The sequence below is a fragment of the Rhinatrema bivittatum genome, chromosome 6 (genome assembly GCF_901001135.1).
Source record: "Rhinatrema bivittatum chromosome 6, aRhiBiv1.1, whole genome shotgun sequence".
Taxonomy (NCBI): domain Eukaryota; kingdom Metazoa; phylum Chordata; class Amphibia; order Gymnophiona; family Rhinatrematidae; genus Rhinatrema; species Rhinatrema bivittatum.
Genome location: NC_042620.1, coordinates 150,886,226 through 150,910,306, shown reverse-complemented (window position 1 = coordinate 150,910,306; position 24,081 = coordinate 150,886,226). Strand labels below are relative to the sequence as shown.

Genomic DNA, 24,081 nt, shown 5'->3' with positions numbered 1-24,081 from the left:
AGCTCGTTCCTGGCTACTGACTTCGGCTTGTTCCTGGCTACTGACTTCGACTTGTTCCTGGCTTTGACTCTGGTTTGACCCTCTGACTCCTGCACTTCCATCCAGGAGGCTTCGCCTAAGTCCAAGCGGCTCGGGTCCTCACAGGCTCCTCCCGGGGAGATCACGGGCTTCCAGTGGTGAAGTCCTAGTTGGCCTCCTGGCATCTGCTTCCTCCTCTTCACTCCAGGACGTCTCTCCAGCTGCCGCCCACAGGAGACCTTGTAAGTCCAATCGGCTCGGATCCTCACGGGCTCCTCCTGGGGGGATCTCGGGCTTCCAGTGGTGAAGATTCCTCTGGTCTGCCTCGGGCCACCTACCAGTTGCAACCTCCGCTGGGGGCCTCCCCCCAGTGCATCATCAACTGTTACAGCCAGCTCAACAGTTTGCAAGGCCATGGACCTGGTGGACTTTGCTGGCCTCCAGGCCATCCCTGGCATCGCCCAGCGACTACAACAACAACAAAATTAACATTGTCTGGATGTCCTGACAGCCACCTTGGAAAGACTGGCAACCCGAATGGAGCTACGCCTCCATTACCATAGCCGGTGCCTGCTCAGATGCCTAGCCTTGAACCAGTGACACCCACGCAGCTTCCACCCCCGTCTCGGTATTCAGGGGACGCTAAACGAAAAACTGATACTTCACGCATATCCAGCATAGCTCCCTGCTTCAACGGCAGGGGAGAAGAAAAACAACCAATGGCATGCCGGGGGGGGGGGGGTGGAGTCAAGATGGCACTGAAGTAGGTTGCATTGCGTTGCTGCTCCGGCATTTCTTTCTGTCGAAGAAGGCTTAGTGCCGTAATTTGTTTGTAAAATGCCCCCTAAACGAAAGGGCAGACAGAGAGTGTATCCCTCGGTGCCTCCGTTACCCCCTGGGCAGCTTACAATCGGACAATGCACTCCAAAAACCGAAGGAAGTGGGCTGGTTTCTCCGGCTCTCGGGCCGGTTGTAGGAGAACACGACCCGACCACGGAACTGTTTTCTCTCAGCCCGCTAGATCAGCGACCACCTCCAGCGGAGCGGGAACCCTCAACACCGAGCTTGGAAGCAGGATCCGAAGCGGGTGCCATGACTTTTCGGCCCGAGGGAGAAGTGTTGAATGAGGAGAATGCCCGGAGTCCCAGTTTGTCTGGAGAGAATGGAGCCGGAGGCTTTGAGCTGAGTGGGGAGCTGAATCAGATCAGCGGAAGCGGTGAGAGTATGCCATCTTTTACCCCACTCATACCCGGTGAAATTATTAATATCAAGAAACCTGAGGTAGTCACGATGGAGTCCTTGTGGACACTAACATCAATAATGGTGAAGTCCTTGAATGAATGTTCAGTGAATATAAGTACTTTGTCATCACAGCTATGTACAATAAATGAAAATTTTGGGAAAACTAAATTTGAAACCATAGAAAAATTGAACCAAATGGAAGAAGAGCTGAAACAAGTTAAACAAGTGCAGACTACTATGGTGCAGAACTTTGGGACTGTGAATAACAAGATTGAATACTTAGAGAACGCGAACAGACATTTGAATCTCAGAATACTGAATTTTCCAAGGGTGGTGGGAGAAATCCCTCGGATTACAATTAAGAGATATTTCTTGGAAGTTCTAGACATTTCCTCAGATAATTCTCCCCCACTCGACAAAGTTTATTTTCTACCTGCTCGCAGATCTCAACGAGGACAGTTAACATCTCCCAATGTCCTGGAAAATCTTACAGAATTCCTGGAATCTTCTGCGTATGAGGTGGTGGAGAGAGTCACTCTCCTGATCTCCTTCTTTAATGATAAGGACTTGGGAGTAATAATGAGGGCTTATTTTAAGAAGTCCAATAAAAACTTCATGGTGGCTAATGTTGCTATATACCCAGATGTATTGAAAATTACCCAACAGAGAAGGAAGGCTTTCCTAGAGCTAAAAACAGAAGTTTTGGCTCTAGGAGCATCCTACTTCTTACGCTTTCTGTGTAAGTGCATAGTTAAGTATGGTGAAAATACTCATATATTTTACCAACCTGAACATCTCAAAAATGTTGTTGAAGGGAAAAAAGTTTCCCTCCAAATAAACACCAATGTCTGATCTATATATTAGATTAAGGTTAACATCTTTCAGCGCCGCTATTTTATTAAAGATATTTCTCTGAGAACTCCTATTTTTCCGCAGTTACCTGCCCCCCCACAAGTTAGTGGTAAAATGGGTTTAAAAAGACAAAAGAGTTTGATGTAATATTTCCTTTATTGTTATTCTCAATGCGATTTGATTTGATACTCTTTTGTAAACCATATTTCTGATTTCAAAGTGGATGCTTTGTATATTATGTTTGGAAAACTGATAAAGAAAAAAGAAAAAAAAAAAAAGAAAAACAACCAATAAGGGCTGAATAACATGATGGGACTGCGTTCCCGAATGCCGGTATATAAAAACCCTAAATAAATAAATAAAATAAATAGTCTGGGTAAACAAATTAGCATGGGTGTAGCTTGCTTATTGCAGCGGTTACTACCCCTACTACCCCTAACTAATCACGCTTGATATTTCACTTGGATGCAGCTCCATCACTGCTCTCTACATTAATGGTGGGGGTGGAAGGGAAATAGAACCAAAGAGCTAAGAGAAACAGATAAGTATGAGAAAAAAAATGTGTGAAGCTTGCTGGGCAGACTGGATGGGCCGTTTGGTCGTCTTCTGCCGTCATTTCTATGTTTCTATAAGTTTTCTCAACCAGTGCTTTGTTCGCTTTACCCTGCTTCCATCACAGTTCCCGTCTGACCTAGTCAAGACCAGCTACATCGTCTCCCTGTTGGAAGGCAGGGATCTTGTCTGGGCATCGTCGTTATGGGAACGTAAAGACCCCCATCTTGGGGGACCTGGAACAATTTGTGGCTACGTTTAGACAAATTTTCGATGAACCTGCTCGTAAGTCCACGGCACCTACGGAACTATTACGCTTACGTCAGGGTACTCGGTCACTTGCCGAATATGCGGACAGCCTCCATGGGATTTTCTAAGAAGGTCTGTCTCCTCGCCTCCGGGATGAACTAGCAGCAAGAGAACTTCCCAACGACCTAGATTCCATGATAGATCTGGCAGGAAGGATCGACCGTCGGCTGCAGCTACGTAGCCACGAGGCGAGACCCACTCAGAGATTCACTAATGCAGTTCCTGCTTCTCCATGGTCAATGACATCTCCTCTGAAACTCTCCGGCAACCAAGCACCAGAACCTATGCAGCTCGGACAAGGTCCTCTCTCCCAAGAGGAGAGAACTCGCCGATGTTCCTTGGGCCTTTGTTTGTACTGTGGCAACAAAGGATATTTCCTGGCTCAATGTGGTGAACGGCCGGGAAATGCCAGGTCCTAGGTCTCATCGGGGAGCTGATCCTAGGTGAAGCGAATATCGCTCCTCAATGCACCATACCGGTGACCCTAGAATATCCTGTGGGTTTGTTCGCTACCCTGGCCTTGCTGGACTCCAGAGCAGGAGGGAACTTTATTCTCCATGATCTGGTCCAGCAGTTCCAGTTGAGAGTTCAACCACTCCACCCGCCACTCGGAGTGTCCTCCATCCAGGGAACCCTTCTTCCAGGAAGCTTTTCAACCAGCACCAAGCCATTGACACTCTGCACAGGACTTCTTCATACGGAGGAAATATCATTCCTTATTGTAGAGAGATCTATACACCCAGTTGTTTTGGGCCTACCCTGGCTTCAAAAACAGTCCCCGGTGATCAACTGGGAGACTCTTCAAATTACATCCTGGAGCACCTCTTGTTTCTACTCCTGCTTAGCCACGGTCTCTCGATCCGGAGTTCCACTGCTCTCTACTTCCCTTGCTATACCCGAACCTTACCAGGACTACGCGAATGTATTTTCCAAAGAAAAAGCTGAACTTCTTCCGGAACACCGACCCTTCAATTGCTCCATTGACCTACTGCTAGGTACCGTGCCCCCAAGGGGGCACATGTACTCTTTCTCCTTCCCGGAGACCAAGGTTATGTCTAGCTATATACAAGAAAACCTGGACCGAGGCTTCATCTGACCCTCCAAATCCCCGGCTGGTGCCAGCTTCTTTTTTGTGGCTAAGAAAGATGGATCTCTCAGGACTTGTATCGACTATCGCGGTCTGAACGCCATAACCAAATGTGACAGGTACCCGTTACCGCTGATTCCGGAACTCCTAGACCATCTGCAAGGAGCTCAAATCTTCTCCAAATTGGATCTCCGGGCAACCTGGTAAAGATACGACCCGGTGATGAGTGGAAAACCGCCTTCAACACTAGAGCTGGGAACTAAGAGTACCGAGTCATGCCTTTTGGTTTGTGCAATGCCATGGCGGTTTTTCAAAACCTCATGAACGAGGTGCTGAGGGATATGTTGCATATGTCGGTAATCGTATATTTAGATGATGTCCTGATATACTCCAAAGATTTGGCCACACGTTTGACAGGTCTTACAGAAGCTAAGACAACCGCCTCTTTGCCAAATTAGAGAAATGTCAGTTCGAGCAAACATCCCTGCCTTTTCTTGGGTACATCGTCTCCTCCACTGGTTTCTACATGGACCCAGATAAGGTGGCAGCCATCAAAGATTGGCCTCACCCTATGGGAGAGAAGACTCTTCAGTGTTTTCTTGGCTTCGCCAATTTCTACTACCAATTCATACTCCACTACTCTCTCATAGTGGCTCCGCTCACCGCTCTTACGAGAAAAGGAGCTGACCCCAGGAATTGGCCACAAGTGGCGCAAGAAGCCTTTTAGGAACTAAAGAGAGCCTTTCTTAGAGATGTCTGCCTTCATCATCCCGACCCCCAACGCCAGTGTATCGTCGAAGTTGACGCATCTGACATCGCGGTAGGAGCGGTAAGCCAACTATCCAGGACAGAGAAATCCTTAGCATGCTCGTACTTCTCTAGGAAGTTCTCCCCGGCGGAGACGAACTACAGTATCGGTGACAAAGAATTACTGGCCATTAAGCTAGCATTTGAAGAGTGGCACCAGTGGTTTGAAGGGGCCCAACATCCCCTAATTGTCTATACTGATCATAAAAACTTAGAGTTTCCGTGTCGAGCCCAACGCCTTAACCCTCGGCAAGATCGCTGGTCTTTGTTCTTTAGCCGCTTCAATTTCCTTCTTCACTACCGACCTGCATATAAGAATATTCGGGCTGACGCCCTCTCCTGCACCACTGAGACTGAGGACACCCCCAAACCACTTCAGTACATCTTAGACCCGGCCGAAGTCCTCCTGGCGGCCTCCATGGCTGTACCTTTGGGCAAGACAGTAGTACCTACCCGTCTGTGCAAGAAAGTGCCTTCTTGGGCCCACGACTCGCTAACTGCTAGCCATCCTGGCATCGCCCAGACCTTGGAATTATTGACCAGATACTACTGGTGGCCACAAGTTAAGAAAGATGTACTTCTCTATATACGTTCTTGCCCTACCTGTGCTCGACAGAACCCTCTGCCCGGTCGCCCCTAGGGCCTCCTCTAACCATTACCCACTCCTACCAAACCATGGACCCATCTCTCCAAGGACTTCATAATGGACCTGCCTCCCTCCGTGGGTAAGAAGGTGATATGGATCACAGTCGACAGGTTTTCAAAGATGGCTCATTTTGTGCCCCTGGTCAAGCTACCAAACTCGCCTGAACTGGCACAACTCTTTACCTGGCATATCTTCCGCCTTCACGGACTCCCTCTCCATATTTCTTCAGACCGAGGATCGCAGTTCAAGGCCAAATATTGGAGAGCTATATTTGGGGTTCAATTAGACTTCACCACGGCCTTCCATCCACAAGGCAACGGTCAAGTGGAACGCACGAACAGAACCTTGAAAGCCTTCCTTCGAGTCTTTGTGGGGGACCAACAAGATGACTGGGTGGCCCTACTGCCGTGGGCAGAATTTTCATATAACTTCCATCGCCATTTGGCCACCAACAAACCCCCTTTTCATGTGATCTATGGGAAGCAATTCAGACCTCCATTACCTTTGCCTCTGACAGTATCGTCTCCAGCAGCGCAGACCTCTGCTCGACAGCTATATATCTTATGGAAGTCCACTTGAGAGAAGCTTCTACAGACCGCCGCTAACTCAAAGAAATACGCAGATCGGTGACGGCGCCCCGCACTGGTATTTCGCCTGGGGGACAAGGTATGGTTAAGCACCAAGAACATCCAACTATGGATCCCTTCCATTCGTTTGGCTCCTCAGTATATCGGTCCATTTGCCATTGTGGAACGGGTGGGAGCAGTCTCCTATTGTTTATGTCTTCCGCCCACCTTAAGGATCCACAATGTTTTCCACGTGTCCTTACTCAAGCCATTGATTCTGTCAGTCATCCATGACAAACCTTCGGATCCTGCTAAACCCACTGCTGAGCCAGTCATGATCTATCAAGTAAAAGAGGTACTGGATGTTCGGTTCTTTCATAGAAGATGGGAATACCTTCTCTCTTGGGAAGAATATGGCCCCGAGGAAAATACTTGGGAGCCAGCTTCCAATATCTTGGACAAGAGTCTTCTTCGCCAGTTCCACTTGGACCATCCTGCAAAGCCCAAGCCCCCTGGAAGGGGGCGTAAGAAAGGGGGTAATGTTTCGGTCCCGGGCCGTGCCCCGGTCACTCCACCTACCTCGGGGCCGGCCTGGGCCGCTGAAAGACCTCTCCATCCGGCAAGGCCATCCTGGCCTCTCCTGCGGTGCTCCCTCCTCGAGGGAGATGCCGTCGATCCGCCTCGTCGGGCCCCGCCCTCTAGGCGCAAGTGCGCGCAGGGGCTCAAGATTTAAAGGGCCCAGCGCGGGAAGATGCAGGACAGCCTCCAGATGACGACAGACGCTGCAGGGTTATTTAAACCCTGCTGATGGGCCCATTCCTTGCCTTGCAACGAGGTTCACTCGCCTCTGAGTTTCTAGTTGCAGTTCTGACTTCTGCTTGTTCCTGGCTTCTGACTTCAGCTCGTTCCTCGCTACTGACTTCGGCTTGTTCCTGGCTTTGACTCCGGTTTGACCCTCTGACTCCTGCGCTTCCATCCAGGAGGCCTCGCCTAAGTCCAAGCGGCTCGGGTCCTCAAGGGCTCCTCCCGGGGGGATCTCGGACTTCCAGTGGTGAAGTCCCAGTTGGCCTCCTGGCATCTGCTTCCTCTTCTTCACTCCAGGACGTTTCTCCAGTTGCCGCCCACAGGAGACCTTGTAAGTCCAAGTGGCTCGGATCTTCACGGGCTCCTCCTGGGGGGATCTCGGGCTTCCAGTGGTGAAGATTCCTCTGGTCTCCTGCCTCGAGATGCCTACCAGTTGCAAGCTCCGCTGGGGGCCTCCCCCTAGTGCGTCACCAACTGTTACAGCCGGCTCAAGGGTCCATGAACTCAACACAAACAGAGGTTTCATGAGCCACCCTAAGACCACGTTAAGGTCCCAAGAGGGGGCCGGATGGCGCAATGGAGGTTTCAGGTGGAGCAAACCTTTCATGAAGCGTGTGACTAAGGGCTGTGTCAAAATAGAGATATCTCCCACGCAGTGGTGGAAAGCGGCTACTGCACTGACATGCACCCTTATAGAGGAAGTTTTCAGGCTTGATTCTGACAGATGCCAGAGATAGTCCAGAAACTTCACAGTGGAACAAGTGAAGGGGTCTATGGACATGGACATGCACCAGACCGTAAACCTTTTCCACATAGAACGATAAGAGCGTCTCGTGGAAGGCTTTCATGAAGCTACCAGGACTCGGGATACCGACTCCGAAAGGTTAAGGGGTTGGAGTATTAACCTTTCAACATCCAAGCCATCAGGGATAGGGCCTGGAGGTTGGGGTGGCATAGACACCTGTTATTCTGAGTTATCAGAAGCGGATCCTCCCCTAGAGCGATGCGCCGGAAAACTGATAGGTCCCAAAAGATTGGAAACCAGACTTGGCGTGGCCAGTGAGGGGCTATCAGAATCATTAAGTCCTTGTCCCTTTGTAACTTCACGAGAGTCTTCGATATAAGTGGAAGTGGAGGGCACGTGAAAAAGAGACCGCTGGACTACGAGAGGGTGAAAGCGTCCCTCAGCTGTGAGTGGCGGCTGGGTGTGAGTAAGCAGAGGTTTTCTACTTTGCGGTTGTGGATGGATGCAAAGAGATCTATTTGTTGATAACCCCAACGTTGGAAGATTGTGTCTGCTACTGTGGGGGTTGAGAGACCATTCGTGCGGATGAAAGATGCGACTCAACTTGTCCGCCAGAACATTGTCCACGCCCGCCAAGTAGGTCGCTCTGAGGTACATCGAGTGGGAAAGAGCCCTCACCCATATCTGTGCAGCTTTCTGACATAGAAGGTAGGAGCCTGTCCCCCTTGCTTGTTGATGTACCACATCGCCACCTGGTTGTCGGTCTGAATCAGGATGGCATTGTTTGAGAGGCAATCCTGAAAGACTCTGAGGGCATATCTGATCGTCCGAAGCTCCAGGAAATTTATCTGATGTTTGGCTTCCTCTGGAGACCAGATTCCCTGAGTCAGCAGGCCGTCAACATGAGCACCCCAACCTAGTTTGGAGGCGTCCGTTGTCAGGATAATTTAATGTTCTGGAACTTGAAAGGGAAGGCCTTGAAGGAGATTGGAGAGTCCCATCCACCAGGCCAGCGACAGGCGGAGCTGCTTGGTAAGGTGGACAATGCTGGACATTTGATGATAAGCCTGAGCCCATTGGGACTTTAGAGTCCACTACATGACTCTCAAGGCGTGTCATTGGAGTGACATGTACAGAGGATGCCATGTGACCCAGCAAAATGAGGATATGACAAGCTGTTGTGTAATCTTGATCCTGGAGGCATTGCGCTAGGGACATGAGAGTACGAGCTCGATCCTGAGGGAGGAATGCTTTCACCTGCATGGTATCCAGGTCAGCTCCTATGAAGGATAGGGCTTGAGATGGAACTAGGCTGGACTTGGGGTAGTTAATCATAAACCTGATAGACAGCAATGTATGGAGAGTTAGACATAAGGAGGCTAGTGCGTCCCTTTGAGTTGGCTCCCTTATCAGCCAATTGTCGAGATAAGGGTAGACATGGATGCCCTGACACTTCAGGTAGGCTGCATCCACTACAAGGCACTTGGTAAAGACTCGAGGTGCGGATGCTAGGCCGAACAGCGGCACCCGGTATTGGAAGTGCCGGGGGCCGACTAGGAATCGAAGGAATTTGCGGTGAGACGGAGTGATCAAGATGTGTATGTACACATCCTAAAGATCCAGAGAGCAAAGCCAATCTCCTCTTTGCAGAAGAGGAAGTAGAGAGCCCAAGGTTACCATCCTGAACTTTTCCTTCTGTAGATACTTGTTTAAGGCACACAGGTCCAGGTTTGGATGAATGCCCCTGACTTTCTGGAATGAGGAAATACCGGGAATAGAACCCCTGCTGGGAGAGGGGCACTAGTTCTATTGCCCAGGACTTCAGGAGGGTTGAAACCTCTTCCTTCAGAAGAGAGGAGTGGTCGGATGATCCCCACATCAGCTGAGGTGGGGAGTCCTCCGGTAGAGTCAGGAAGTTGAGGTGGTAACCTTGAAACAGTACAAAGAGTACCCACTGATCTGAAGTGATCGTGTGCCATATGTTGGTGAAGTGGTACAACCGACCGCTGATGGGTATGGACGGTAGAGGAGGTTGGCTTATGCTCTCCTGCGAGAAGTCAAAATCCAGCAGCTGGGCCCGGTGGAGGGCTGGCTGAGTTTTCTGAAGCCTGGATTGTCTGGCCTGACCTTTCTGGTAAGGTCTGGAGGGGCGACCTCGAGAAGCAGGAGGATAATATCTCCATGACTTGAAGGATGGCCGCTTAGAGTCTCTTCGTAATGTCCTTTTAGAGGTGGACGGGAAATCAGAAGATACCGACGAAAGCTAGCATAACGTCTCGTGGTGGTCTTTGACCTGTGCTACAGTCTCCTGGATTTTTGTCCCCAAAGAGATTATCTTCAGTGCAGGGCAGGTCAGCCAACCAGTCCTGTACTCCTGGTTTTAAGTCAGAGGACTTCAGCCAGGCCCATCTTCATGCACTAATCCCCACTGTGGACACCTTAGAAGCAGTGTCAAAAATGTCATAGGCAGCACGGACCTCATGCTTGCCAGCATCTAGACCAGTGGTTCTCAACCCTGTCCTGGGGACCCCCCCATCCAGTCGGGTTTTCATGATATCCACAATGAATATGCATGAGAGAAAATTTGCATACACTGCCTCCATAACTTGCAAATTTTCTCTCATGCATATTCATTGTGGATATCATGAAAACCCGACTGGCTGGGGGGGTCCCCAGGACAGGGTTGAGAACCACTGATCTAGACCCTTCTGAGCCAGGACATTGAATTGATCCTGAAGTTGGTCAGGTAAAGACTCAGAGAAATCCTGGATCTTCTTAAATAGTTCTCTGTTATACTGGGTCATGTATAACTGGTAGGAAGGAATGCGAGAAATAAGCATTGAGCCATGGAAAACATGATGGCCAAATGCATCCAGGGACCTCTGTTCTTTTCCTGGAGGTATGGAAGAATGAGGCTTAGAACATCATGCCTTTTTCTGGGCTGACTCTACAACCACAGAATGGTGATCCAGCTGTGGTTTTTTGAAACCAGGGGCTGTTTATACCAGGTAGGTGGCATCTGCTTTTCGATTTACCAGTGGTACAGAGCCTGGATGCTCCCAATTTCTCTTCAGCAAGTCCGGAAGGACTTCATGAACAGGTATGGACATGATCTCCTTGGGTGCATCTACAAATTGGAGCACTTCCAGCTAGGGATGTGAATCGTTTTAGAGACGATTTAAAATAATCGTCCGATAATTTTAAAATCGTCATTAATCGGTAAGGGACTCAATACAATAGGAATTCCACCAATTTATCGTGAAAAATCGAGTTTTTTGTTAGTGCGCACTAACAGAAAATGATACAATTTGACACTTTTCAGGTCAAGTTAAGGTCAGTTAAGTCAGTTAGGAATGAATATGTATTCCTATTGGCTGGCTGCCCTCTTATTTATTGATGTTACCAAGGTTCCCACTGAGGTGATGGTTTAATATATGGGGGATGGGTGGAAACGGTTGGTAGCTTGACAAAAAAAGTAATGTGATCACTGATCAGTCAATGTGACTAGAACTTGTGCCCTATCCCAGATACCGGGAGTGTTGTGATCTTCCTGCACGCAGTGCCCTATCCCTGATACCGGAGGTGTTGTGATCTTCCTGCACTCAGTGCCCTATCCCTGATACCGGGAGTGTTGTGATCTTCCTGCACGCAGTGCCCTATCCCTGATACTGGGATGTGTGCAGGAAGATCACAACACTCCTAGTATCAGGGATAGGGCACTGCATGCAGGAAGATCACAACACTCCCGGTATCAGGGATAGGGCACTACCACACAGGAAGATCACAACACCCCCGGTAACTGGGATAGGGCACTGTGTGCAGGAAGATCACAACACTCCCGGTAACTGGGATAGGGCACTGAGTGCAGGAAGATCACAACACTCCCGGTATCAGGGATAGGGCACTGAGTGCAGGAAGATCACAACACTCCCGGTATCAGGGATAGGGCACTGCGTGCAGGAAGATCACAACACTCCCAGTATCAGGGATAGGGCACTGCATGCAGGAAGATCGCAACACTCCCGGTATCAGGGATAGGGCACTGCGTGCAGGAAGATCACAACACTCCCGGTATCAGGGATAGGGCACTGCATGCAGGAAGATCACAACACACCCGGTAACCGGGATAGGGCACTGTGTGCAGGAAGATCACAACACTCCCAGTATCAGGGATAGGGCACTGTGTGCAGAAAGATCACAACACTCCCGGTATCAGGGATAGGGCACTGCGTGCAGGAAGATCACAACACTCTCGGTATCAGGGATAGGGCACTGCGTGCAGGAAGATAACAACACTCCCGGTATCAGGGATAGGGCACTGCGTGCAGGAAGATCACAACACCCCCGGTAACCGAGATAGGCACTGTGTGCAGGAAGATCACAACACTCCCGGTATCAGGGATAGGGCACAAGTTCTAGTCACATTGACTGATCACATTACTTTTTTTGTCAAGCTACCAACCGTTTCCATTTCCCATCCCCCATATATTAAACCATCACGTCAGTGGAAACCTTGGTAACATGAATAAATAAAAGGGCAGCCAATAGGAATACATATTCATTCCTAAACTGACCTTAACTGACCTGAAATGTGTCAAATTGTATCATTTTCTGTTAGTGCGCACTAACTCCCGTTAGTGCGCACTAACCGAAAAACCGATTTTTTTACAAAAAAAACCCCATGCCAATCAGATTTCCCCCCCAGCCGAAATCGATCGTTAAAACGATTGGGCACACGATTCACATCCCTACTTCCAGCATCTTGTGCCTGGAGTCCTCTTCTGTCTGAAGTTGTAATTGTATGGCTTCAGACATTTCTTTTATAAAATTAATAAAGGACAGGTCCTCTGGAGGAGAACATCTTCTCTCCTCAGGGGAAGATGGCTCTGAAGGTAGATCATCAGTATCTTGGGAAGAATCATCAGTCCAAGGATCGTAAGGTTGATCACCGGCTCGCATAGGATCTCCAGAGGGAAGTAATGGTGCTATTCCTGAAGGATCAGGCCTAGGCACCAACGGCATCGGAGGAGGCACCGACAGTATCAATGGTGGTATCGATGGCATCGATGATGGTACTGACGGCATAGATGGTGGCACCAATTGAGGGCAATAAGGTATCAATGGCAGGATAGGTACCGAAGGAATCGGTAACATCGATGGGCGAGTTGGTGGCAAGATCCCAGATGGCCCGGGCATAGGTTCCGGCCTCGGTGTTTCCTTGTCCTCCGATGACAAAGGAATCGGAGTGAAAGGTATTAGACATACTGGTATCCTCTGTTCCACCGGTGGAAGGGCACTGATCAACGCATCCAACCTGCGAGTAGCGGTGTGAGCGCTGTGGGAATCGGGTCGGCGACTGGGGCTGGCATCGGTGCCAGCATCGATGGAGGTTGAAAGCCCTGCAGTGCCTTTCCGATGGCCTCTTGGATCATACGATCCAATTCCTCGTGGAAGCCTGGGGGGTGCAACCCCAGCTCCGGAGTAGGAGGCAGCAGTGGCATAGCCGGAGGGTCCACCGGGGAAAGTGGAGTCGTGGCTCCCGGCACCAATGAAGGTGGGGAACGCCTCCGTGACCCAGTCGCAGAGGAGGATGGGGCCTTCTCTGGATGGGATTTCTTTGTCGGTGGCTCTGTCGAACCCGATGCCGAGGGCTTGCCTGGATCAGTGGACTGAGCCTTCTGATGTCGGTGTTGACGCTTTTCACGATGTTCTCATCGGTCCTTCTCCGGAACCAAAGAGGAAGAAGTCGACGCCTTTGGAATAGTTGGTGCCAGGTGGGCAGAACCGGTGTCCCGCTGCTGGTGAGAGGTCGATGGCACCGGCTCAGATGATGTCGAAGCACTCGATGGAGTCAGTGGCTTTGCCTGAAAAAGAAACTCCATCTTCTCTGAGCGGGCCTTACGGCCCTTCGGTATCATTTGGGCACATTTGGTGCAAGTTAAGAAGTCATGGTCTGGCCCCAAACACAACACACAAACCCTATGTGGGTCTGTGATGGACATTGTCCGAGGACAATCGGGGCACCGACGAAAACCCGACGCCATGGTTTCGACAAAAATTTAGCCACAGTGCGGTCGATGGCTGGTAGGCCCCAAAGGGAAAACTCGACAGGAATCAACCGAATTGAGGGTAAAGCCTTACCTTACGACCGTGGATACGGATATCGATAGGGGGACCCCGAATGGGGTAGAATTTTTTTAAAATTTTGAAAGACATTTCGTTAGGATGGCCCGTGCCATTTTTAAAGATGGCGCTGGCCATCCATTGCTACTACCATGTGACAGGAGCTGGCCAATGGCACAGATACCCCTGTCACATAGTAAGGGCAAAGGGCCATCGGCGCCATTTTGTTTACTGGCAGCCGACGGCCTGAGAGCGGGAGATGGCTCCCTGGACCCCCGCTGGACCACTAGGTACTTTAAAAATGTTTGGGGGGATCGGGATGTGGGAGATTCGAAATAATTACATTTAAAGGATCGGGGTGGTGGTGGTGGTGGGGGGTTTCGGCACGAGACAGCCGATTAAAACCGGTAAGAACCGCAGGAATGAAGATTTCCCGCGGTTTTTACCCGAACCCAATACCGGAAACAAGTCCGGTACTGATTCACATCCCTAATAAACAGTACACATTAGCATGCTTTGTACTTGGCCATTAATACTAATGCCCATCAATATATAGACTGCATAATTAATATTTGAATAACTACTGGAAACATTTGACATTTTAAACATTAATAATTTTAAAAAATTCAATTAAGATACAAGAGCTCACCTATATCAAGATTAAGATATCATTTCATGTTTATAAGGGGGGAACCAAGATGGCTGCACATTAAGCAGACGTGCTCGGACTTGCTCTCCTCAGAACCTTTTTCCTCGGCTTTTCAAACGTAAAAGAAAATTATACCTTTGATGGGAAAGAGGAAAGGAAGACCCAGAGCATTCCCCGAAGTTTCTGAGGGAATGCCACGACAGGGTCCGATGGACCAACATGTAGTTCGGAGCCAAACACAGCCTGTGGAGAGCTCCATGAATGTTTCCTTGGGTGCCGTGCAGAGAGGTGTTCCCTTGCCAGTGACCCCGGAACTGTAATCATCATTATTTCCAGAGCAGAGTCGGGTACCTCCACAATCTGCCCCCCCCCCCCCCTTTGGGAAGTGTTGAGGTTCTCGGCATTCCCCCTTTGCACCCTGGTAAGGGAGCACAGCCGGCATGGTCAGCGTTGGGAGGAGCTAGTATGGAGGAACAAACAGTGGAAGCTGGAAGCCAGCCGGGTGAGGAGGCAATATCTTCAAATACTCCCATATTTTCTACAATGGCAAGACTTTCTTCTAACGGTATACCAGAAGTACTGTCTGTCTCTTTGGCTAAACCAGCTAATATAACTTTAGACATAATATGGGAAGCATAAGAACATAAGAACATGCCATACTGGGTCAGACCAAGGGTCCATCAAGCCCAGCATCCTGTTTCCAACAGTGGCCAATCCAGGCCATAAGAACCTGGCAAGTACCCAAAAACTAAGTCTATTCCATGTTACCGTTGCTAGTAATACCGGTGGTTATTATCTAAGTCAACTTAATTAATAGCAGGTAATGGACTTCTCCTCCAAGAACTTATCCAATCCTTTTTTAAACACAGCTATACTAACTGCACTAACCACATCTTCTGGCAAAAAATTCCAGAGTTTAATTGTGCGTTGAGTAAAAAAGAACTTTCTCGATTAGTTTTAAATGTGCCACATACTAACTTCATGGAGTGTCCCCTAGTCTTTCTATTATCCGAAAGAGTAAATAACGGATTCACATCTACCCGTTCTAGACCTCTCATGATTTTAAACACCTCTATCATATCCTCCCTCAGCCGTCTCTTCTCCAAGCTGAAAAATCCTAACCTCTTTAGTCTTTCCTCATAGGGGAGCTGTTCCATTCCCTTTATCATTTTGGTTGCCCTTCTCTGTACCTTCTCCATCACAATTATATCTTTTTTGAGATGCGGCGACCAGAATTGTACACAGTATTCAAGGTGCGGTCTCACCATGGAGCGATACAGAGGCATTATGACATTTTCCGTTTTATTCACCATTCCTTTTCTAATAATTCCCAACATTCTGTTTGTTTTTTGACTGCCGCAGCACACTGAACCGACGATTTCAATGTGTTATCCACTATGACACCTAGATTTCTTTATTGGGTAGTAGCACCTAATATGGAACCTAACATTGTGTAACTATAGCATGGGTTATTTTTCCCATCATTTCCGGAGCAGAGTTGGGTACCTCCACAACCTGCCCCCCCCCCCCTTCGGGAAGTGTTGAGGTTTTCGGCATTCCCCCTTTGCATTTCCCCGAAGTTTCTGAGGGAACGCGCGACAGGGTCCGATGGACCAACACGTAGTTCGGAGCCAAACACAGTTGAGGTTCTCAGCAACATGTAGTTCGGAGCCAAACACAGTTGAGGAGCCAAACACAGTTGAGGTTCTCGGCATTCCCCCTTTGCAATAGCTACCTTGTCTAACCAAGTCACACAGCAGCTATCTTTATACCGGACTTTTCAAATTCCTTAAACACTTCTCAGTCACAAATTGTGGAAATAAAATCACAGGTAGACTCTCTGGAATCCAAAGAGTTACAGATTCAAAAGTCAGTGGACACAATATCAACTGGCCATATATATCTCCAGAACAAAATGGAAAATTTGGAAAATGTAGTAAGGCGTTGTAACCTTAGAATTCTAAATTTTCCAAGAAAGAAATTTACTACCCCTGTGGAAATGCTTCATAAGTACTTAATGGAAGTTTTGGCAATAAAGGAAAATTTAATCTCACCTATTTCCATAGCCTATTACTTGCCAGGTGCAAAAGCACCAAACTTGGATAATATTCCAACAGGAATTGGACCTGTGGATTTATCACATCTATCCTCGGCTAAATTTTTGTCGAAGCAATGGCTTCGGGTTTTCGTCGCTACCACGATTGTCCTCGGACAATGTCCATCACAGACCTGCATAGGGTTTGTGTGTTGTGCTTGGGGTCGAACCATGATGTCTTAACCTGCACCAAATGTGTTCAAATGACACCGAAGGGCAGTAAAGCCCGCTCGGAGAAGATGGCGTTTTTCTTTCAAGCAAAGCCACCGATTCCATCGAGTGCTTCGACATCATCTAAACCGGTGTCATCGACCTCTCACCAGCAACAGGATACCAGTGCTGCCCGCCCGGCATCGACAATTTCGCAGGCGTCTTCTTTCTCCTCGGTTCCGGAGAAAGACCGAGGTGAACATCGAGAAAAGCGTTGGCACCACCATCGTAAAGCTCAGTCCGCCGAAACAGGCAAGCCCTCAGCATCGGTGTTGATAGAGCCACCGACTAAAAAATCCCATCCAGAGAAGCCACCATCCTCCTCTGCAACTGGGTCACTGAGGCGTTCCCCACCTTCATTGGTGCCAGGAGCCGCGACTCCACTTCCACGGGTAGACCCTCCGGCTATGCCAACATTGCCTTCTACTCCAGAACTGGGGTTGCACGCCTGGGTTTCCGCGAGGAATTGGATTGGATGATCCAAGAGGCCATCGGAAAGGCGCTGCAGGGCTTCCAGCCTCCATCGACACCGGCACCAATTCCAGTTCCAGTTGCCGACCCGATTCCCATGGTGCTCGCACTGCTACTGGACAGGCTGGACGTGTTGATCGGTGCCCTTCCACCGGTGGATCCAAAGACTCCAGTATGTCCCACTCTGATGCCTTTGTCTTCGGGGGACGAAGACGCATCGAGACCCGAGCCTATACCCAGACCATCTGGACTGCAGCCATTGGCTCGTCCGCCGATGTCACCGGTTCGATCGGTGCCTATACCTCCCTCGATGCCATATCATCCTCGATCAGTGCCGCCATCGGTGCCCATCAGTGCCTCCTCCGATGCCTTCAGTGCCAAGAACTAATCACACAGGGATATCACCATTCCTTCCTCTGAGAATCCATTGGGAGCCGGAGACCAACCTTACCATCCCTGGACCGATGATTCTTCCCAAGATTCTGATGAGCTGCCGTCTGAACCATATCTCCCTGAGGAGAGAAGATATTTTCCCCCAGAGGACCTGTCCTTTATAAATTTGATAAAGGAAATGTCTGAAGCTATACCATTCCAGCTTCAAACAGAAGAGGACTCCAGGCACAAGATGCTGGAAGAGCTCCAATTTGTAGATGTATCTGTTCCCAAACAGATCATGTCCATACCTGTTCATGAAGTCCTTCTTGACCTACTGAAGAGAAATTGGGAACATCCAGGCTCTGTACTACCAGTGAACTGAAAAACAGATGCCACCTACCTGGTGCAAACAGCCCTGGGTTTCAAAAAACACAGCTGGCCCATCATTCTGTTGTTGTGGAGTCGGCCCAGAAAAAGGCACGTTGTTCTAAGCTTCATTCTTCCATACCTCCGGGGAAGGAACAGAAGTTCCTGGACGCATTTGGCTGTCGTATTTTCCATGGTTCAATGCTGATATCGCGCATTGCTTCCAGTTGTACATGACCCAGTATAACAGGGACCTTTTTAAGAAGATCCAGGATTTTTCTGAAACTTTGCCCGACCACTTTCAGGATCAACTCAATGGCTTGGTGCAGAAGGGTCTGGATGCTGGTAAGCATGAGGTCCGAGCTGCTTATGATATTTTGACACTGCCTTTAGGGTGTCCGGAGTAGGGATTAGTGCTCAGAGGTGGGCTTGGTTAAAGTCCTCTGACCTAAGACCAAAGGTACAGGACCTGCCCTATGCTGGAGATAATCTCTTCAGAGACAAAATCCAGGAAACCGTAGCGCAGCTCAAGGACCACCACGAGACATTACGTCAGCTTTCTTCTGTGCCTTCTGATTTATCGTCCACTTCTAAGAGGACATTCAGAAAGGACTCTAAGCAACCGTTCTTCAAGCCACGAAATATTACCCTCCTGCTTCTAGGGGTTGCCCCTCCAGACTTTACCAGAAGGGTCAGTCCAGACAATCCTGGTCTCAGAAGATCCAGCCGGCCCCTCAACCGGGCCCAGCTTCAGGATTTTGACTCCTCACTGGAGAGCATATGCCAACCTCCTCTACCATCAGTACCCGTCAGCGGTTGGTTGTGCCACTTCACCAATATATGGCAAACGATCACTACAGATCAGTGGGTACTCGCTGTAGTCGCTCAAGGTTACCACCTCAACTTCCTAACTGTACTGGCGGACTCCCCACCTCGGCCAACGTGGGGATCATCCGACCATTCCTCTCTCCTAGAGGAGGAGGTTTCCACCCTGCTCAAGTCCCGAGCAATAGAACCAGTGCCGTTCTCCCAACAGGGCCAGGGGTTCTATACCTGGTATTTCATCATTCCAAAAATGTCCAATCCTAGACCTATGCGCCTTAAACAGGTATCTCCAAAGAGAAAAGTTCAGGATGGTAACCTTGGGCTCTCTACTTCCTCTTCTACAGAGAGATTGGCTTTGCTCTCTAGATCTCCAAGACACATAGACATTCATCTCCATCACTCTGTCTCATTGCAGATTCCTGTGGTTCTTAGTCGGGCCCCGACACTTCCAGTACCGGGTATTACCATTCGGCCTAGCGTCCACACCTCGAGTCTTCACCAAGTGCTTCATAGTGGTCGCAGCCTACCTCAGGGGTCAAGGGGTCCACGTCTACCCTTATCTTGACAATTGGTTGATTAGGGTTCCGACCCAAAAAGGACGCACTAGCCTCCTTACATCTAACTCTCCATACCCTTATATCTCTCAGGTTTCTGGTCAACTATCCCAAGTCCAAGCTAGTTCCATCTCAAACCCTATCCTACATAGGGGAAGACTTGGATACCATACAAGCAAAAGCCTTCCTCCCTCAGGATCGAGCTCACACTCTCACGTCTCTGGCACAATCCCTCCAAGCTCAACATTACACAATGGCTCATCATTTCCTCACTACTAGGTCACATGGCATCCTCGGTACATGTCACTCTGATGGCCCGTCTTGGCATGAGAATAACACAGTGGACCCTAGATCCCAGATGGCTCAAGCCTATCATCCAATGTCCAGCATTGTCCATGTTACCAAGCAGCTCCGCCTATCGCTAACCTGGTGGATGCAACACTCCAATCTTCTTCAAGGCTTACCCTTTCAGGCTCCAGAACCTCAAATTACCTTGACGACGGATGCCTCCAACCTAGGCTGGGGTGCTCATGTCGACAACCTGCAGACGCAGGGAACCTGGTCTCCAGAGGAAGCCAAACATCAGATAAATTTCCTGGAACTTCAAGCAAATATGTCCTCAGGATTTTTCAGGATTGCCTCTCAAACAAAGTCATCCTAATTCATACCGACAATCAGGTGGCGATGTGGTACATCAACAAGCAAGGGGGAATGGGCTCCGACCTTCTGTGTCAGGAAGCTGCGCAAATATGGGTGTGGGCTCTTTCCCACTCGATATACCTAAGGGTGACCTAATTGGCGGGCGTGGACAATGTTCTAGCGGACAAGTTGAGTCGCACCTTTCATCCGCACAAATGATCTCTCAACCCCACGGTAGCGAACAAAATCTTCCAACATTGGGGTTATCCACACATAGACCTCTTTGCATTCTTCTACAACCGCAAAGTGGAGAACTTCTGCTTGCTCACTCACAGTTGACACTCACCTCCAAGGGACGCTTTCACTCTCTCGTGGTCCAGCAGTCTCCTCTACGCGTACCCTCCTCTTCCACTCATACCCAAGACTCTCGTGAAGTTACAGAGGGACAAGGGCTCTATGATTCTTATAGCCCCTCACTGGCCACGCCAAGTATGGTTTCCAACCCTCCAGGACCTGTCAATATGCCGCCGCATTCCTCTGGGAGCAGACCCGCTACTGATAATTCAGAATGGCAGGTGCCTACGCCATCCCAACCTACAGGCCCTGTCCCTGACAGCCTGGATGTTGAAAGGTTAATCCTCCAACCCTTTAACTTTTCGGAGTCGGTCTCCAGAGTCCTGGTAGCTTCACGAAAGCCTTCCATGAAATGTTCTTATTGTTCTAAATAGAAGAGGTCTACGGTATGGTGCACGTCCATGTCCATCGACACCTTCACTTGTTCCACTGCAAAGTTCCTGGATTATCTCTGGCACTTGTCAGAGTCTGGCCTGCAAACGTCCTCTATAAGAGTGCATGTCAGTGTGGTAGCCTCATTCCACAACGGCATAGGCGATGTCTCTCTTTCGACACAACCCTTAGTGTCACGCTTCATGAAAGGCTTGCTCCACCTTAAGCCTCCTCTGTGCCCTCCAGCCCCTGCTTGGGATCTTAATGTAGTTTTAGGATGGCTCATGAAGCCTCCATTTGAGCCTCTCCACTCCTGCAATCTCCGCTATCTCACGTGGAAAGTACTTTTTTTTTTCGCTATAACATTCGCTCGCAGAGTAAATGAGTTGCAGGCATTGGTCACCTACCCACCTTACACTAAATTTCTACATGACAGGGTAGTGCTTCATACCCACCCTAAGTTTTTACCAATAGTAGTTTCGGAGTTTCATCTCAATCAATCCATTATCTTACCTACTTTCTTTTCCAGACCCCATTCTCACCCGGGAGAACAGGCTCTGCATTCCTTGGACTGTAAACGTGCCCTGGCCTTCTATCTAGAGCGCACGTCAGCCTATAGGAAGTCTACTCAACTATTTGTTTCCTTCGATAAAAACAAGTTGGGTAATCTGGTGGGAAAAGAGACCCACTCTTCTTGTTTGGCGGACAGTGTTTCCTTTTGCTACCAGCAAGAAGGCCTTCCGCTACAAGAACGTGTCAAAGCACAATCTATCAGGGCCATGGCGACCTCAGTGGTGCACCTCCGCTCCGTCCCGCTTACTGACATTTGTAAAGCTGCTACTTGGAGTTCCCTCCATACTTTCACAGCCCATTATTCCTAGACAAGGCTGGCATGCAAGATTCCCTTTTTGGCCAGTCTATTCTATGCAACCTCTTCTCAGCTTAATTACCCAATGTCCTTCCAGCAACCCGTCCAGGGTTTTCAGGATGCCCTCTTATCCAAATCCTCCCGTGTTGATGTGCCTATTGCACGTCTTTGGATGCATTTGGTGCATTGCTCGGGCATCCTCAGCTCACTATTCACCCATATGTGAGGACTACCATCCTGCTTGTCCTGTGAGAAAGCAGAGTTGCTTACCTGTAACAGGTGTTCTCACAGGACAGCAGGATGTTAGTCCTCACGAAACCTGCCCACCATCCCATGGAGATGGGTTCGCTTACGGTTTATTTTCACACGTACTTCTTGCTATACACGAGTCTGAATGGAGACCCCTGCTGGATGCAGGGTTGGTGCCATGCTGGGCATGCCCAGTAGGTGCCAGTCAAAGTTCTAGAAACTTTGACAAAAGTGTTTCGTGATTGGGCTCCATCCTGATGATGTCACCCATATGTGAGGACTAACATCCTGCTGTCCTGTGAGATTTTATTTTACAACTTTTATATACCGGTATTAGTGAGGACATCATACCGGTTCACAAATGAACAACAGGACTGAAATTACATGATAACAGGGAAAAGGAACTGGGAGGGCGATAACTTAAGAGCAGCATTGAAGAAAAGGTTAAATACAACAAAAAAGGAACTCAAAAGAAGAACTTAAAATACAGTATCATACAGTTATCACCGGTTACAGAGCTTACACCGGTAAAAGATTACACCGGTTACAGAGAACTTAAAATACAGTATCATACAGAGATCACCAGTTACAGGTAAGTAACTCTGCTTTCTTTGATTGATGCGTTCTTTATACTGTATTTCTTGTCAAGTTAATATTAACTTGTTAATTTGATTTAAAAATTAGATAAATAAAGATATATTAAAAAATATATATATATCATTTCATCATTGTAAAGATTTTCGAACATTATCGCTTTCATTCAAATGCCACTGTGGAATTTCCCTCCCCTCTCCAAACAGAAATAAATGTAAAAAATCAAGAGATAACTCACATGATGATGTTAACTAGAGCACTTCTGAATTGTTCACGATCTTGCTTTGGAAGAGGATAGCTGCTTCGTACTTTGGAAGAGGAGGCACCAGTAGGTGTTCCACTTGTTCGGCTTGTTCCTGGCCTGGAGGCTCTCAAGTCCCATGTTTTGCTTCCCTTGTGCTTCAGGTTGTAATATTCTCCTTTGATTAAAAAAAAACAAAAAACACTCACATTATATGTGATATAAAATACAATAGGCTAATCACATCATCGGAGGGTGACCTTTCCACCCTTCTCCCAGCTTCCTGGAACACCGTTGTATCTGGCGACAGTCCTGCCCACCCTTGTAACCACTCAGTGGGCTCTTATGTTTTAGTTATCTAATCTGTTCTACTGTTTTATTAGGTGTTCTTTACCAAAGGAAAACAGAAGAACGCCTTGTGTGCAGGGCGAGTCCATCCATCTGTGATGTACTATCAGCAGAAAAAACAGCAGATGGATTTTGACATAAGAAATGCATGCTGGATCAGACCAAGATCCATAGAGCCCAGCATCTTGTCTCCAATAGTGGCAAGACCCGGTCACCACTACTCAGCAGATCCCAAACAATTGATCTAGTTCTTGTTATTCACTCCCAGTTGTACCTGGCTAATAATGTTATATGGACTTTTCCTCCAGGAATTTGTCCAAATCACTTTTAAACCCTGTTATGCTAGTGGTCTTGACCAAATCATTGTGGTTCCTGACTGCGGCAGGCCAAGGCCAGATCCTTCTACCTCCTCCAATGCGAGCTGGCGCTCTCCCCGGTCAGCGCGGCATGTCCTGCTCTGGGGCCAGCTGACCGCGGCCTCCCACGAGGCTCTAAATGCCGCTGTCCTGCTTCCTGCGGAGCTCTCCCTAGGCTCATGTGCGGGGGTGGCTCCACTTCTTAAAGCGACCATGGCGGGAAACTTTGGTCCAGCCCCGATGGATGACGTCAAGACTGAGGGGTATTTAAACCCTGCCTCAGTCTCCAGTTCTTTGCCTTAGCAACAGGTCATCTCCTCAGAGTGATAGTTGCTGCTTCCTGATGTCTTCTGGTCTGCCTGTAGTTCCTGATTCCATTCCTGATCCTGATCCTGGTCCTGATCCTGTTCTGCTCCAGTCCTTTGCTCCTGAAGTCCTGTCCCGGCGTTTCAGTTCCTACTTTCCTGCCCACACCTAGTGTTCCTGCCTCCGTTCCTCTCTTCGTCCTCCAGTTCCTGCATTCCTTCTCGGCTTGATGTCCTGGTTCTGACTTTGGTTCATCCCTCGTTCACGCTTGTCTGCTGCCCATCTCAATCCCTGGCCTGGTTCTCTCGACTTCATCTGCTTGCTGCCTGCCCCGGTTCTTCGGATTGGACTCTCGTTCTGCACCTCTGCTTCCAGCCCTGACCCGGACTCCTGACCTCGTCTTCATCACTGTCACTTCCGTCTCATCGAGGCAACCCGCACCTAAGACCTGCCAGCCC

At 48.9% G+C, this 24,081-nt stretch overlaps 1 protein-coding gene across 1 annotated transcript in view; it reads right to left on the bottom strand.

The window, feature by feature from the left end:
* The window catches only part of DNAH7 (dynein axonemal heavy chain 7), a 724,465-nt gene extending 701,682 nt beyond the window's left edge, over positions 1-22,783 (bottom strand). Inside the window, 1 exon segment of the mRNA XM_029606081.1 lies at positions 22,611-22,783. Coding sequence (XP_029461941.1) covers positions 22,611-22,612 — 2 coding nt within the window. The 5' untranslated portion in view covers positions 22,613-22,783.
* Positions 22,784-24,081: the final 1,298 nt, after the last annotated feature.